Below are 18,864 nucleotides of genomic sequence, written 5' to 3' on the forward strand. Positions count from 1 at the left end.
AAAACTGAGGCTCACTATAGTTTTAAGTAACTTAAATAAACATGTCGGTAGGCCAGAGCACCCTATTACCTCTCACAAAAATGCAGTCTCTAACATACCTTACAAAAACAATTTTTTTTATAACTTTTGAGGCCACCTCTGGATATCCCCAGATACCACTCGAACCATCCAGTCAATAAATAACCACCGGGTAGATGAAGCACTTGCACGAATAGATAACATAGAAAAAGTTTTCGAATATATCATTCTATACGGTAGTTCTAAGTACCTTCACGAAAAAAACGGGAGGAAACTCCTCGATCGCTGTAGAGATATTGGAGTCACTCTCAAACCCAAACAGTTACACTAGGGTCAAATGGAAGTCAAATTAGCTGGATTCAGAGTGACAAGCCAAGGCTTTCAAGCTTATCCAGAAAAAATAAAAGCCATCCCTCAATTCCCAACGCCTAAGAGCATCTCAGATCTCCGTTCCTTCTTAGGATTGGTCGAGCTTTTAGCAGGATTTTCAGAAACAGTCTCAGCAAAATTTATGCCCTTCTGCCTACTCCTCAGCTCCAAGAATTAAATTACAATACAATGGAAAAATTAAAATATATGAAAAGCACTCCCTGAAATCTTCACAAATTTTAGAATCAGTTATGTGTCTTCTTATTTTAATGATTAATACAATATCTATGTAATCGTTATTCTAGAAAATAAAGGCTATAAAATTATTTTATTAAAATATTTAATTTATTTGAGCTATAACTAATCACTTTAAAAAAAAACTTGAGACAAACTTCGGCTTCTCCAGCGCTCACCTATAAACTATATATTAATAAGGGGCACATAAATAAGAAATGCAAAATCATGTAAAATATAAAGTAATAAATTTAGTATTAAGAGATTTTAAAGTCGTTAGAGTAAAGAAAACATGTTATCCTCCTGGCATGTCGTTTTTTTGAATAAACAGTGATCCAAAAAAGTTGACAAGATCTCTTGATTAAGCATGTCTGAGAGAGACAGAGTTCCAATATGGAAAAAAAAGCTTCTGGAGAGTGAGATAGTCTTAAGCACTTTGTCCTGATAAGATTCATTGGTGATTTCCTGCTTGAGAGGGAAATCGAGCCGAAGTCTACAAAGAATGAAATAATCAGTAATAATATCGTAATAACTAATATTAATAAAATATATTACACAATGACAAAAGACTAAGGCCAAGTATATTAAATATATAAAATGTACAAGATTACAGATTACTTCTATTTTTTCTTCACCTAGCTTTATAATTAATCTGATCGAGATCAGACAGTAAAGTTCGAACCGATAATAGAAAAACATAAAAAAGCGGCGAAGATGTCATGCGAGAAAACCTCGCCGTGAAAAAAAAATTACAAGCGGGAAAAATGTACGGGGCAAAAATGTTAGGGTCAAAATTAACTTGAATTTGTACAATGAATTTCACAAGCGGCCAGTTCAATGTTAATTCATTCCAGTGGGTGTATTTGACTGAAATTGATTGATTAGTTACTTTTCTCCAACCAAAAGCATCTGTAACATCTCAGCATTGAATCTTATAAGGCGGATTTGTTCAAGCACCTGTACTTTCATTTCCGATTTTTTATATACGCTCGAACAGAAGTGTGTTTCGGTGGCTTTCAAAATATCTCATGCAGAGTTGGGCAAGTTAATGCAGTTTAACTTAACTTAGATAAGCTAAGTTAATTAACTTTTAACTTTAATAATTAATTATTTAAAAAAACGTTATTTTGACTTTAACCTTACTAGTTATTTTTTTTAATCAAAATTAACTTTTAATTTAACTAGTTAATTTTGTAAACTGCATTATCTTAACATTAAGTTAATTATTTAAAATTAAATTATTTTTTTTATTTTTAAGTTGAAATAAAAAAAAACTTTTTTTAAAATAACGGTTAATTCTCCGATAATTTAGTTAAACACTGTATCAACACTATCTGTTTTATCAAACTTGGGAACTGGGTTATTCATTATCAAATTGTTTTTATATTATCTCCGATATTTTTACAATTTTACATAAATAAATATATAATAATTGCATAAAAACTCAAAAATCGAACATTTTAGCTCTATTTAATTATTTAGTTTCTCTAGCATTGCTTTTCACTTCGAAACAGAAGTTGTAGGGAGTTTGAATCTGTAATTTTTTTCTTGCTTTTAAACTTGGAAATAGAGAAAATCCCAGCTTGAGAAAAATCTTTATTATGAAGCCTTGATAAATCCATCTATGGACTAATGAATTAATTTCAACTTAAGCAAGATTGGTTGAGTTAATTAACTAAAACTTATCTAGTTACAAAAATTAAACTCGAAGTTAACTTTAAGTAATTTATTTAATTTACATAGAAATCGACATTAACTTTAACTCAACTAGTTATTAAAAAAATAAAATAATAATTAACTTAAACTTAACCAGTTAAAAAGATAAGTTAAATTGCACATCACTGATCTCATGGTGTTTTAATTTTAAAAAATGGGATTATTGATCAAAAGAGGCGAAATAACAGCTTCTTGTACCGTCCCAAATATTCAGCAAAGAGTTCAAAATAGTACTTTTTTAGTATTTGTTTTATCGGTAAAAAATTATGCGTGCCATGTTTTTAATTATTAAAAAAAAGAAGATCTGATTGATGATTTGCTGTTTCCTTATTTTAAATAACATTCCTTTTTTTTAACAACAAGTTCATGATGATGTGAAATGACATAATGACCAATATAATAAAGTAACCAACTTCATTTCAGATCAGCCGGTTAAGAACCTAATCCTACTAACGACACTTTTTATCTATCTTTATAATCAAATTTCATACTTATTCATGTTTGAGAGGAAATACTGCATTCACAGATGCATAAAGTTTTATTAAAAATCCATTCAATTTACTCAAGAGAACTGTGAAATTTTGGTTTATAAGAATATCAATGACAGTATTAAGGAGCACTTGGACCATGCCCAAACATAACGTAGAAATTACAAGATGACGGTTGAATACGGCAAAAAATTATCAAAAATCTGTTTCGCCATTAGCTAAGGACTTTTCGGAATCTTAATCCATTCCAATTGGAAATGACTAATTTTATTTCTCTTTATTTGTTAATATTTTGCTATTAAGATTGAAAAATTAAGAACGTTGAATAAATATACACTTGTCCTCAAAATTATTTATGCCCCTGTTAATTTTTCTGATTTTTCATTTTTGTGATGAAACTGATGCATTTTTGGCAAGTTTGATTATGAATCATATGTACCAAGAAGTGAAAGAATGATATCAATACACAATCCCAGGAACTTTTAAATTCATGGGTATTTTATTGATGGATAACCAAAAAATGCGAGATTCAAAATTCTTCATAGCAATGACAATTATTTTAATGAAAATTTGTCAAACGTGTTGATTTTTGTCTTAAAGTTATTTTAAGATATATTAATAGAATAAATACATTTTATGAGGACCAAATGTTTAACAAGATAAGAAATAGCATATTTCTTACAGAGTACAAATAGTGTAATATTCTTCTCATCACACTTCATTTTTGGTCATAATGGTCAAGATGAAGTAGCTCAGTGAGGATATGCTTCAACGTCTTGTGAATACCTGCAATGAAGAAAAAGGTTACAAGGCAATTTCAAAGCAATATGATGTCTTTGTGGCGACTATCCAGAGCATAATTAACCAGCAAAGAGGTTAAAAAACATAAAAACCTCAGCTGGCCTGGCAGGAAGCGTAAGTTGTCACCCAAACTTGCCAGAAAATTATGCTGAGAGGTCAACAATAACACCCGGACAACACATAAGACTCTAATGGAAAGGCAGGACCAGGTTGGGACGAAGGTGTTACTGACCACCATCGAGCGAGTTGTGCACAGAGATCTCCATTGACGTAGGCCACGGAAGACACTGTTGCTCAGAAAAAAAATACATGTAGAAACTTGTAACTAGAGGTTATCTGTATCAAGATCCCAACTTTTGGTCAACCATCTTGTGGTCTGATGAGACGAAGTTAGAGCTATTTGGCCATATCGATGTACAGTATGTCCGGAGGAAGAAAGGAGGAGCATACAAGCCGCAGAACACTGTCCTAACCATGAAGCATTGTGATGCTACCATAGTGCCATGGGGATGCTTCTCTTCCAGTGGTACAGGTATCCTCATCGAGGTCTAAGGAATCATGAAGAAGGAGGATTACATCAAGATCCTTGATGAAAATTTATAGGAGTCTGCTCAGAAACTATAGCATTGCCACAAATGTATGTACCGGCAGGATAATGATCCAAAACACAGTGATAAGGTTGTGAAGAAATGGTTCAACGATAACAATATAATGGTCGAGTCTAAGTCCAGACTTGAGTCCTATAGATAACTTGTGACGAGACATGAAGACAAGAGTGATGTCAGGGAAACCAACCAACCTAAACCAGTTTGAGGCCTTTGCCAAGAAAGTTTGGGGGAACATTACACTGGACACATACAGGAACCACATGTGGAATCGTACAAAAATCGTCTATAAGCAATCATAAAAAAAAGGCTCTGCTATTGACTATTAGAATATATGGGGGGATAGAATATGTATAATTATGAACATAGCATTTTTAGTTATACATCAATGAAATTAAAAGTTCCTTGAATTGTGTATAGTTGTCATTAATTCACTTTTTGGTCACATTTCATTCATAAAAAAAACTTGACAAAATACATTAGTTCCATCAGAAAGATTAAAAATTTACAAGAGTATGAATAATTTAGAGGACAAAGGCCAATAGGTAAATTTTTATTTCTAACTTCCTTGCTGTTTTTAATCCTATATATTTAAAATCATTTATAAATATATATGTGTGTCTGTGATGTATGTCACACTTAGTAACAGAAAAAGGAAGAACATATATGACCTACGAATGAAAAAGGGAGTGAGGAATAGGATGAGAGAGTTAATCTAAGTATGTATCTTTAATTTTCATTTTGTTTATGGTTGAAGAAGGAACACGGTAAATTAGCAACGGCAATGACAATAAACAAATCACAGGATAGAACATTTGAAAAATTGCTTTATATTTACCAAAATTATTATTTTCACATGTTCACTTATATGTTGCATTTTCAAGAGTGTCAAAAGGGGTTGCAGGTTTTATTATATTTACATTAAAGGAATAGAAACAACAACAAATGTTATATACAAGGAGGTTTTACAATAGAAATTTACCTATTATATAATTATAGTAAATCGTTTTAGTTTAGAATTTTAACATAAATAAGCTATCTTTGAGATAGTATGTTCGTGGTAGTCTTATTCTAAATATTTATAGGAAACTTGTAAGAAAAACCCAAGTTTTTTAGAATCTTTCTTATACTATGAACAACAGAGTATAAGTCGAATTCTGCGTCTTCAAATTAAGTGCTAAGAAATTTAGAATAGATTTTAATTTTTTCAACTTTCCCTTTTTTTATTTTCCTTTACAGAGATTTTTTTTATTTTTTAAATGCAACCTTTGGAGTAAATAGGAATATTTTTTTCATTGTTGGATCCTTCACTAATAAGTTCCAGTGTTTCTGAATAATCTGTGAAATAAAAGGTATGTGCGGGTAAAATTTGATAGTAAATACAACTCGATTACATTCTACTTTGACACTGGGTTTCAGAGCTTCTTCTCTTCGTATGGACATGGCTCTGTTCAGACAGTCTTCAACAACTCTTCAAGAGTAACTTCTACTCATCAACATCTCCGTTAGTTCTTAGTTCTTTGTTCAGAGTCACTGCATATCCTGACAATGTTGAGGGCCAGACTGTAAGGGATATTTTTAGTGACATGAGTGGGATGTGAGGAAGATGGAAGAAAGTACTGAACTCTGTCAAATTCTTTCCTGTACAGGTCAGTCATCAACTTGCCTTTTTTGAGACATAGTTGTGTCAAGGAAAGTTGTCAATTTGCTCTGGAAGTCATATGAGCAAGTGAATTGTATTGTGAGTTGAAGTTAATTGATCTTCTGCATGAAGGTCTTGAATTCTTCCTCTGTACCGATACATATCAAGAAGGTGTCATCAATGAATCTCTTGTAGATTATGACAGGCATTTCAAGAATAAGATCTTTTAATGAGTTGGTCTATGAATCCCATGAAGATATTGACATATGTGGGGGCCACCTTTGTCCCTCTTGTAGTATCTACTATTTCAATGAATAATTCCTTGTTGATCTCAAATATGTTGCAAGTGAGAACCAGGGACAAGAGCTTCATGAGAACTGTTTTAGAAATTCATTTATCTTTTCTTGTGTTCATGGCTTTTTCAATGTATTTTATTCCCCCTTTACGAGGTATGTTGGAATAAAGGCCATTTACATCCACTGATACTGGGAAGGTATAAATAGGTTCAACTTACTTTATTTCTTCCAATCCTCTTAAGAACTCAGGAGTATCTTTGACATAGCTTGGGATATGCTTTACTAGATTTCTAGAAGAATGATCCACAATAACTTTTGTCCTTACTATTTTGTGAACCATTGGGAGAAGGTAAAACCTTCCCTGGTTCCTTTCTTCTGGATCTAAAACTTTGATATATTCTTTGAAAATGGCATCAGTGACTCCAATTTCGTTTATGACTTGAGAGATCCTTGACATACTGTTTCTCAGTTCTTTCTCATTAACCTTTTTGTAGTAGATTGGGTTGTCCAGATACTCCTTCGCTGACTCAATGTAGTCCTCAAAGTCTGAGATGACAATACCCTATCCCTTATCAGCAGGGTAATAACTGTCACTCTATCTCTTTGGAGCTTGATTAGTTGTGTCAAGGCTTCTTTCTCATGTTTGTTCAGGTTAATAATGGCTTTATTCTTGGGTGATCCAATAAGTTCACTTTTCACAGCATTACAGAACCTGTTGAGTAACGCACTATATATATATACATAGTATATATAGACGTGTTTTATATAGTTATTGAAATGCAATCAATTAGTTCTACATTAATAATTAATATTACTAAAGCCTATTTTAATTTATGGTTCGGGGGTAAATGTCCCCATTATACTCATGTGACACAATACTAAGAATTTGATTTTAATAGTTTCTGGATATTATTACAGATTATTTGAATTAACTCTAATTCCTAACCCTACTTAAGTAGTATTAGTTTATATTTATGGGATGTCTAGTCATTCAGATAATATGAAAATATATCATCATTAAAATGCAACAGCTAAAAACAGCCAATTAAAATTGACAATAGTGATACTCATAAAACAGTGTATTATTCAAAGAATATTTAATAAGCTTGCTTAGTCCTTAGAGTCAGTGGTTTTATTCCCCCGATGTTTCCAATTTTCATAAGATCTGTGTTAATGAACAACCGATGAGATTGATATGAAAAAAGAAAAAAAAAGATTTTGTTTTAAGGGAAATACATTCTTTACCATTTTTCAAGCATTAGTTCTAGTGTTGATATCTCTGATATTGAGAATATCTTAGCTGTATAATACATGAAGTGCTCTCATAAAAATATTGATAGTAAATAAGGCCCTTTTCTTAACTTATCTCTAGGGATAGAGAAATTCAACTGTAAAATTGAATTAATATAACATATCATTAAATTATCTAAGTTGCGTAACTTTATATAAAAACAGCACACATTTCATTTCGAAATTTATATTTAAAAAATCAAGGAATATCTATTTGATCGCCCTCTAATTTGTTAAGTTCTGTAAAAGCATGGATAATATATTATTTTAGGTAGAAATAGGAGTGGGCTGTATGAAGGATCATTTTATAGATTTGTAAATTTCAATTTACCTTGGGTATCTTAAGATTCCAAATACCCTATTTACACATATTATGGTAAAAAAATTATTGGTATTGAACAATCAAAAGTGAACAAAAATGTTTTATATGTCCGTTCCCCTTTATTTTTTTCACGCAATACATTATGATCTATATCACAGCTTCTATAATGGGTAGTTAAACAATCTACAAATATTTCTGCTGTATTTTTAATGCAAAATGCTTTATGACACACTTTGGAATGTTGAAACTAAATTTTAGTTCATAAATTTGACAAAAACAAAAAAATTATGAGCAAAATTGTTGCACAAATATTGATGTAAAAGTTGTATTTAAGTAATTAGAATATGAATTACACAAGAAGACTCAAAACTGTGATTTTTGATCGAATGATAAATACAGATTAAACATATCCATATCAAGACATAAATAATTACATATAATTATATTATAAGTATCAACAATATCATTTTACTAGACACAATAAAGACAAGGTGTATTCATTTATAATCCCAATCTCCTAGAATTTTGATAACTGGTAATATTTGTTCACTATGAGCATTGTGTACATCATTAATATTAATCCCAGCTCAAGTCCCATTTTCCTATCTTAACTCGAACCAAAGGATCTATGCGGGATTTTCCATACATGGTTCTTTCCAGGCAAACCTTAAAATACTTCCGAATAATAGTGTGAATTGTAGCACCTCGTTTTTCGTTTTATTTTCATCAGCAAGTTGACCAGTGAAATTCAAAATTGGATAAATTCATAATTGAGGATGATGAACTACGTGTTCTGTCTCTTTTATTTGATTGCAAAGGTAGTTGCTATTTCTTGAGATAAGTTTTTTTTTGTGTATAAATTTGTGGATGGTTTTTGCCGAGGGGACTACGTTTGAGTTTGTTTGTAGTCAATAGTAAATCTAAGTCCTAAATTGGGTTTCTTTACTACTGTAGAGCAGGTTCTTCTAGCCTGTATATATGTTTATTTTTTTTTTAATTGGAAGCCTACTTTTTTTGTATATATCAATATCCTATAACTATATCTTTTACCAATGTTGTTGTACTTCTAACATTTTTTTTTATGTGTGGTTAGACACCAATGTGAAACGTAGGTGTTCTTCTATCCATCATAATTGGTTTTTATTAGTGAAGGGTTATTTTCCAGGTCGAATGGACAAATTTGACATCTTTTAAATAGATAAATTATAACTTATTTCTAACCTGCTTTTACTCCATTTGATCAATGTTTCTTAACGATTCCTATTTTTTCTAATTCTTAGTATCTACGTTCTTCATCAGTAGGTGCTGCATTGAACCTCTCTGGCCATGATAAAAAATTGCCTTATCACCTGTTAGCTTGTGCATATTTTTTCCCAAGTGAAGTAATTTTGATATCTTGCCTTCGCTTTGGAGACATTGTTTTGGCTGTTGTTTATCAATATCCATACATTGACAATGTTTCACTCTTTCATATATCTCCTTTTGTGACCTTTACACAGGATTGTCATAGTGTTCCGTGATAATCTCAAGTCGGTTTCGGACATTAAATAATGATATCCTTTACTCCTTGCCAAAAACTTTTCAACCAAACAAGACAAATAGTTTAAAACTCTTTTGAATGGCAGTTTTCATCAAAGTATATCTGAAACTCAGAGAATATGTAATATTATAAGACAATATCCGTAGAAAAACATATTTTCTTACGATACCATTAATAGTTTCATAATCAAAAGTTATTATGTAAGACAATCACAAATGACAGTAACACAAAATCGAAAATATCTAGATACTGTATCATGATAGTATAACTTACTTGGTGTTCAAAGAGTAAAGATACATGGACATGGCAGCTTCATATATTGTCGGGAATCTATAGCTTATACATAAATTGTTCATAGTGTGATAAATTTAGCCAAAGAAACATAACAGTAGTACAGCTAAAAGTATAAAGTAGCAATCTGTTAAAGTATGGAGGAGAAACACAAAACTATTAAGTACGTCTGAAATAAGGTGGAGCTTATTTTTTTAAATTTCTTTTTTTAGGCGAAAGACATCGTATATAAATTTTGAACAGTTTTGAATTATATTTAGAGGTAGCTCAAAGGGTCCAAAGTTTTGAAATTTTACAATTTAAAAAAAAAAGTGGTTTGACCTTAAAATATCAACTAAACTTAAAATAATGAAAGAAAATAATAAAAAATTAGATTAGGAATAATAAAAATGGGACTAACTACTTGTAATTACAGGCTACAGTTGTGGGTGGAAAAATATTACGATTGCCTTGCTTAAAGTAAAAAAGAGGGAAATAATTAAAATTGTGTATTAAATTATTATTGGATTGTATTTCAGATTTATAATTAATTGAGAACAATCTCTGCTATCTGTTGTTCTCGAAAGTGTAGATTAGGTTACTCCTAGACTACTAGGTAAAAAAGTATTTTGTAGCTAATACAAAGGTTCATAGGTATGATATACGAGCATAGGATATATATGAGGATATGGACTTAATATATATACTTTATTCTATATGCGGAGATTTCAGAAAGATTCTGATATTAATATATTGTTATGCATAAAATATACACGGAACATTTATACGTAGGTAGCTAAACCTATAGGTATGAAGATATTTAACATCCCTTCTTTCCCCCAGGACAATGATTACAAAATATAAATCTAAGGTACATGAAATGAAATTTGCTTGTTCCCTTCTGTGGAATCCAAACGGATGAATCTCCTATTACGATGCCAAGACGACCATTTTTCATAGGTATGAGATATCGCCTTTGATATTCCTGTGTTTCAATTGCACCTAGATGGGTCCATCTTTTGCTTACATCATCTTGTATTTGATCCAATTCATCTATCTTCAGTATGGATAATTTTTTCCCATCTCCTTTTTTTTTAAATTGGTTTTAGAACCATACAAAATTCTTAGCTTCTCTTTTGATGAAATTCAGGTAGCATAGTTATAATAAATCTAGTTCTACGACCAAACACGATTTTAGTTGGACTCAATCCATCTTCTATTCTCGAAGTATTTCACATTTCTAAAATTCCAAGACTGATTTTTTACTGATCTATCTTATTTCCATTTATAGTTTTCTTTACTAAATATTTCAATTTCTTCACACAAGCTTGGGCCAATGGATTGTGGGTTATGTGGAGAAGAACATTGCCATTTAACTCCTCAAAAGGATATAAATTCTTGAAATTCCCTGGACGAGAAGTTTGTTCTGCCATCTGATTCTAAAACTTCGGGTATACCATAATCAATGAATAACTACACCATTTTTTTCTTTATCACTCTTGATGTGAATCCACTATGCTCAAAATAATGCAAAGCTGGATATCCAGAAAGTCTATTTACATAAACCATGAAATTATTTCCACTTAAAGAAAATATATACACAGCTACTGCTTGAAATGGACTCGTCTTTTTCGGTACTTTAATTTCAGTCTCCATTAATAATCTAGGTAATAACTTCTGGCATTCCTCACACTTTCTCACCATTTCTTCGATGTCCTTATATATTCACAGACAGTAAATTATCTCTCTGGCACGCTGCTTAGTCTTCACTATACTTTGATGAGATACATGTCGATTTTCCAATATTTCTTTCTGAGCTACTCTTGGTATAACAATTCTTTTATTATTGACGATGATCAAATGTACATAAACCGGTAAACTATCTCTCAATTTTCTAAATCTTCGATCCTTGATCTCATTCGTCTGATTTTTTTTACAACATACAGCTCTTGTTAATATTCTTCTTGCAACCTCATTCGTTTGTACATCCTCCGATATTTCGTCCTCTCTCGTATTCCAATATGGATTTTTTGACAAATTATCAGCTGCTAACATTTTTCTTCCTGGTTTCCAAGCAACAGGGAAGTTATAACGCAATTTGGGTCATTTCTTTGATTTCTTTTTTTCTTAGATTCTCAATTTCGTCCAAAGTTTTCTTGTTCCATAATTATCTTCTGCTGCACTCAACCATCTAGAATTTGCTTCAAGAAGATGCCATTTTCCTCCACTGTCTTCTTGTCTTAAGATATAGCCAATATCTTTTTTCTTAGAAGCATTAGTCTCTAAAAAAAAATATATTTGTTATAAGTGACTCTTTTGAGGTAGTTTAACCAAAGACTTCCTGACATTTCCAAATTTGTCCTCCTGTTTTTTAGTCAATATGTCCTCATTCATGTTGGATAATAGAGGTCTGAATGTGACATTGTGTCCTTTGAAAATCCATTCCCATGAACGACCTCAACACAGTTCTGTTTTGAGAAGCTGGTATTTTTGAAAGGGTTTCTGTTTTTCTGGAATCGATATTAATTCCGTGTTCTCCTACGATATATCCAATATACTCAACCTTTGGCTTAGCAAATTGAAATTTTTCTGTATTGAGTGATATTCCAAACTTCTTACTTCGATCAAGAAATTCTTTGACTCTTTTAACATGTTCTTCAAATGTCTCATCATATTTTAATATATCATCAACCAACTTCTTTGTAATTGCCAATTCCCCATAAGCTTGGTACATCATAAGATTGAATAAGTCACTTGTTGCATTTACTCCCATTAGCCATCTCTTAAAATTGAATCTTCCCCACGGAGTTATGAACGTTGTTAGATCTTGGCTCTAATGGTAAAAATACTTAATACAAATACCATTTACTTTGATTGTAGCCAGTAACGTTAAAAATAAAATTTACTCAATGAAAGTACTTTAAATCCATACAAAAAATGTTGTGAAGGTCTCGTTTTTTATTTTTGGCTGAAAAGTACTTTTGAAATACTTAAGAGTGTGAGAATATTTTTCATTAAGTGCAAGAGAAATTAAATTATTACTATGTAAAAGGACATAAATAATGATTATGTACTTTTTAGGGTGGTTAATTCACATTCACATGAATATCAATATCAGAGACGTCAGCAAAATTGACCCTGAATTTGCATAGTCATATTTCTAGGATACTTATCCCGTGTACAACTACAACCCTTCCGAAATTACAATGCCCTATTGGAACGGAGTGCTAAAATCTCATTTTTAGCATTTAGCGGTCATCACTAAAAAAAAAAAATCCTTTTAGCATTCCGTCTATCGAATGCACGTTCCATGGAATGCCGTTCTATTTAGGGTTCTATCAACAAGCCTGATAATAGATAAGTCCTCTATTACATTGGTTCCCAAACTTTTTTGAGTTCGACTTTTAAAATATATGGCTAGCAATGAGCAACCACTACACATCTGGAATTATTATGAGTTATTAATATAAAAATTGAAGTGCATTTTATGCAAATGGAGGACGTAAAGGCCATATCAACTTTATGAAGTTCAACCCTGTGGCAAATAATATTAGTTATTTGACAACATTGATCAAAAATATAGATTTGAATTCTACATATATTGAAACATACATATAAAAAAAAAGAAAATAAAGAAATAATTGAATATATGTATTGTAAATATAAATTTGGAATCATTTTTATATTCTCAATTCCATTTTCGAGTTTAATAAGTTCAAAATTGAAACTCACAAACATATAACATTAAAGGCTTTGGATGTGCAAATAGGAATATAAACGAATTAAGTCTGAATGTGACAATTGGGAACTGTGCATTGAGCAAAGCAGGTCCAATTTAGGCTAACTTCGGACAAACCCACTTAAATAATAATTATCTAGGTTAAACCGCGATATGTATTTATTTTTGATATAAGTTAAAAAAGGAAATGTCTTCTCCCATAAATAATTTGAGCCGAATGGTATAAATAAATCTAAAACTGTTTAAGCCATCAGGGAGTACTCGTTGATCACAGAAATCCAGAATTCGTCAAGTGTTTTAGAATCCAAATCTGTTTTTTTATAATTATAATTAATTTTTTTTTGTTCCTTCAATTGGTTAGATGGAGCTGCACTGATTAAGTATAAGTAAACATTATAGTATTATATTTACTCCATTTGACCTAGCAATCTTTTGGTAAAATCGATATACAGTAAATATATGGATTTCTCTAGGAATCGTCTGGGTGCGAACACACATTGAATTCAAGAGAATAAATTCTATCGAGCACAGTGTTGATGAGCTACGACGATACCATTCTGTTTTTAGTGGTTGATCACATGAAAGTTCGATAAATGCCTCTTTTATGTCAGACAACAGATGATGAGCTGTGGTGGAAAAAGGGGCGTATCCAGATATTTTTTTGTGGAGTGCTATCTTCTGGGAAATGCTTTTTAAAATGATACAGAAAAGACTTAAAATAATATTTACATTCATAATTATTTAAGTTTGATGCCCTAAGAGTAATGTCTATATAAAAATTACATTCTCTTTTTTTGCAATCATCTTGCAATCCCTCCGTCGTCCTCATGACCCTGACAGGTGCATGGCGTACTCTTTGGGAACTACTGCTCTACGAGAATAATGACAGCTTTAAATTTTTTGATGAATTTTATTAATGTCATCTAAAATATATGTAAATATGGAGGAGATAATGGGTTTATTTATCTTCAAGATATTTAGATTTGAGTTTCAAAACAAAATAAATTATCCCAACCATATTTGAATATTCAAGGTCAAACGTCATAATATGAACTTATGGCTCCAAAAATGGGTAATACAATCATCAGTCATACTGAATTTTTTATGGACGTAGTTAATTTTCAGAAATTCTTTGTTTGCTGAAATTGAACCACATACTCAGAAGATGTGGCTAATTAAAATTTACTAGACTTATTTTTTTGAAAACAATTATTTTATTACAAAAAAGAGTAGATTTATGGTTTGTATGTAAAAATCTTGTAATCAACTTATGAATTAAACAATCATAAGTTGACACGAAATCTCTTCAAAATTATATAATAATTTCAAATATGTGTTTATATTTCATGGGGAGTCATCCAAATATGAAATAATGCAATTTAAAGGTAAAAACTTTTTTTTTTTAAGAGTTGGATTTAGAATAAGAATAATGCCTCCATTTGTTTTATTCATTATGCCATATAAACTTATTTTAAATGTAAATAATTGGTATTTTATATATAGAAGAGTATTTGGTTCTAAAATGTCTAGGTTAGCAGTAATATTGATGTGATTTTAATTTTTTGAATTGACATTACAACTTTACAATAAGCATTAAAAAGGGAAAAAATACTTTAAAACAAGTTCAAATCAAAAATTCTAGTAAACCAGGTTAAATATGAAAAATTTAATTTCAGATTCTTGAGCAGCGTTTTAAGTACTAATATAATTATTTACGTAACATACAGGATTCTTTTTTACTTGTGTAATCAATTAAAGCTGATGGGGCTCACAAAACAACGAGCGAAGATAAAATTCTACCTTGAGGCTTTAGTTTTTCTTCTAAAAAAGAAGAAAAAGGTGTTTTTTTTACTTATTATTTTACTTATTCTCGTCAGAAAAATAATCTCCTTTACTCTTACTACATCACTATATATATCCCCCTCCCCCTCTTATTACTTATAAAAACAAAACACTACCAGTAATATTATTCTCTATTTTTACTATGATACAAACTCCCAACAACTTATGAGCTGCTTTATCAATATTACCATAATGATCACAGTCATTCTATTTGGATTCACCGTAATTGTAATAATTTTTCTATTCATTATATTGTTCAACAACATCTGTATTTATATGTAATTCTTAGCTTTAAGTTCTTACATAACATGCAATCGCAAAATTTTAAGATTATATTCTAAGAATTTTTATTGATAAATATAATTTGTACTGTAGATAATATTCCTAAATGTAATGAAGTTGAAGAATTTCAATGTAGCTCTGGGGATTGTGTGAAGCTATCAGGCCGTTGTGATGAAATTCCGGATTGCCTGGATGAATCTGACGAAACTTTTTGCAATAAAAATAATGATTATGAAATTAAATGCGAAAATGGATGCCATGATGACATTTGTAGTAATCAAAACAATGAATGTAATAGTAAGTACATACTTTCGATTATCGTAATTATCATTATCACCAAATTAAGTACTTCAGAAAAGTAAAACTATGTAATAACCTTGTACATGTATCGCAGTTCTTCATTTAAGATCATTTTGGAGTAATTCATTTCCACTTAGATTTTAGTTAGTGAACAAAATTCATCAAACTTTGTAGATAAATTGAAGTAGAATCGATGAAAAGATTCAGAATGAAAGTGGAAGATAAACGTAATGGTGCATAGGAAAGAGAAGCTGAGAAACTGGTCAGACAAAAAATCCGCGTAAAAATACCTCCAAGTCACGTTGAAAGTGATTTTTTGACCTGGTATACCTACCTAGCTATTTACATGGTCTTTGAGAATAGGGCAATACAATGTGGTAGATTTTTATTTCTTTGTTTATTTGATTAGTTAATACAATAACAAAGCCAACCCACAAACAGAATATCAAAAATAGTTAGTGCCCCAAATGAGGAGGAGAGACAAGACACATAGGGTAAATAAATTTCCATAAGTGAGGACATTGATCAAAATAGAAATAACGGGAGCACGAAATCTAAATAATATGACTAAAATATTACAACCAAGGATAAATAAAACACTTTTACTTAGACTGAGGATAAAATTAATGAGACGCCACAACTCGTAGGGAGGTTAATCTGTCCTAGCGATAAGTTATATTATTGAAGAAAAATAATTCCCTAAGCTAATCCCTACGCAGGGATATTTTATCTTTACCTTTTCTTTAGTAACTAAGAATGTGAATATCCACGAAACCTCGCAATGTAAAAATACTTTTTGACTATGAGTATGTGTCTTATGAGAGGTAAGAGTTTGAATTGACAATTTTTGTTGCTCCGTAATTCTAGTTTATTGTTTTACTATATTTAGATCGATCTTTTCTACAGAATATTCGTATATATGGATATACATCCCCCATTGCTCCAATGAATTCATATATTTCTATTTAAATTAATAAAATATCTTGTTAATTATTTCCTTAATGTTCATGATCTCTTCCCTTTGAGGGAGATCTTTAACTCCCTCATTAGTTCTCATCTCCATTAATGGAAAGATTGTTGAGATACTTTTTAACATAAAGGTCCATGATAGTTACTTCTAATCTAGTAAATCATTAAGAATGTATCAACCGCTCCAGATCTTATAAAGTCTCGTTGCGTACTCCAACGAGATCGAAGGAATGACGAATTCGATAAAAAGCAAGAATAATCAAATAAAAACCCAATGAGAAATATAAAGATTTCTCATTTTCGAGCTACTTCATTGAAACTTCTGAATCTATTCCTCTTAAAGTCAGCTATACTTTGCATTATACTCTAAGAAAAACTATTTGTTGATTTGAGTACTTGAGTATCCTTGATATACAAAAAAAAAAAATACTCATCTCGTTTTTAATAAGTATTAATAAATGGTATAAATTCCATATATAAGGATTAATTTTTGCTAATTAGTCATAAAAATCTTTGAAATCAATGACAAAGTACTCACGAATGAAAGCATGCTAAGCCTCAATGATGACATAATTTTCACATTATATCCTAGAATACGTAGTTGCTTCGGAAATGGTTTTTGGACATTTCCGTTTCTGAGTGGAGAGAGATTTTGTAGATTTAGAAATCTGTGAGCAGAAAAAGGTAGCAAATAACTTTTAAAGTTTGTTTTCATATATGTATCTAGTATTTTCAAAATTTGCTTCAATTTATCAATAATATCACAGACGAAGTTACTATACTGAAAGTGGAGTTTTGTCTAATAATAAGTTATATCCAGGAACTTGGAGTAATCGTCCAAAGAGAAAGAATGAGTTCATCTGGAGAGCTTATTGATTCAGTTTCATAAGCCAAATAAAAATGACGATAAAAACATTTTCTTGGTATGATGAGAAGCGAACTTGACAGAGATTGTATTGAAGGAAGAATCAATTTTTTTATTTGCAAAATTGATAAACAAAATATCAAGCAATTATAGTTATGTCGACGAAACCAGGATAAAAAGAAAAACCGGCAAATCCAGAGATCTTTTAAATAAATCATTATATGAAAAGAGGATAAGTAAGCTCAGTAAGTTCTGAGAAATAATCCTTTGTCAACGTTATATATATATTGTGTATTAGTTTTTTTTCTCCCCCAAAGATTAAGAGGGAGTTGAGGATTATAATTGCCTGAGAGACGTAATCATGGAGACATGAAAGGAGCTCTTGGTTCTTGTGGTTCACTGCATATAATATGAATTGTACTTTGGAGATGAGCCACTCAATCTTCCACCTATCCTTATATTGTTAGGACATCACAATCACAAAATACCCTTGCCCATTATAAGGACAAGGGTATTTTATCTTATTCGTAGAATAGATCGAAGGAGGTCTCTAGCTCCTTTTGGCAAAAATAGTAATTTATCTCTGTAGTATCTTCCTGTGACTTGTCAGTAAAAATACAGGACGTTTCCAATCTATGCCTCAACCATTTTTGACGTGCATCATTGAAGGGAGTCCACAAAATGACGTTTGGATTCTAATGTTACATGACATGGCTAATAACAACTCGTTCAAACCTTTGGCTTGCGATAGATGAAGGGTCCAATGATTTAAAACTTTTAAGTGAGGGACTTATGCATATTGCCAACTGAAATTTTTATTGTTATTTACATTCACCGAGATAAAGTTCCTAGATACGTCTCCATATAGAACCTTACTGTAAGGATTATAAAAAGGTTGCGTTTCTTTATTTAGAAATACAAGATTTCCCTTCATAATGCAGTTTCAAACACTGCAGATTTCGCATAACACAGTGTTTGGAATTACTCTGACTCCCCGTATACATATCGCGTTTTTGTAAATGTTGAAGAGTTCTTTCATTTGATGCAGGCCCGTATATTCATATAATAGACGGGTTTAATTTGGTTGTTTTTGGGCGGAGTGTGTTGTAAGTATTTCATTTGATACCTAGAATTAAAACTTACGGGTATTTTTTTTTGCTTTCTTCAATGGTTTTTTATTGGTAAGATGGAGTTGCACTCATTAAGTATAATTAGATACTATAGTTTTACATTTACTCCATTTGACCTAAGAATCTTCTTTGACGTCCATACAAAT

At 31.0% G+C, this 18,864-nt stretch overlaps 1 protein-coding gene and 1 long non-coding RNA gene across 14 annotated transcripts in view; one reads left to right on the forward strand and one right to left on the reverse strand.

The window, feature by feature from the left end:
- The window catches only part of LOC121127156 (basement membrane proteoglycan), a 106,957-nt gene that overhangs the window by 39,536 nt on the left and 48,557 nt on the right, over window positions 1-18,864 (forward strand). For 10 of the 12 annotated variants that reach the window (XM_040722508.2, XM_071892307.1, XM_040722513.2 and 7 more), the window contains one exon: window positions 15,548-15,751. The exons of the other annotated variants lie outside the window; for them this stretch is intronic. In XM_040722508.2, coding sequence (XP_040578442.1) covers window positions 15,548-15,751 — 204 coding nt within the window. The remainder of the gene's footprint in view (window positions 1-15,547; window positions 15,752-18,864) is intronic. 12 annotated transcript variants of the gene reach the window in all.
- On the reverse strand, window positions 700-14,510 carry LOC139906855 (uncharacterized). Of its 2 annotated transcripts, XR_011782933.1 has the most exons (3): window positions 9,595-14,507; window positions 9,003-9,423; window positions 700-1,114 (listed from the first exon to the last, which is right to left on the reverse strand). It is a non-coding gene; the product is annotated as an uncharacterized lncRNA (long non-coding RNA). The 2 variants fall into 2 exon arrangements; XR_011782932.1 differs by having other exon boundaries at window positions 9,003-14,510.

This window comes from Lepeophtheirus salmonis, chromosome 12 (genome assembly GCF_016086655.4).
Source record: "Lepeophtheirus salmonis chromosome 12, UVic_Lsal_1.4, whole genome shotgun sequence".
Classification (NCBI taxonomy): Eukaryota; Metazoa; Arthropoda; class Copepoda; order Siphonostomatoida; family Caligidae; genus Lepeophtheirus; species Lepeophtheirus salmonis.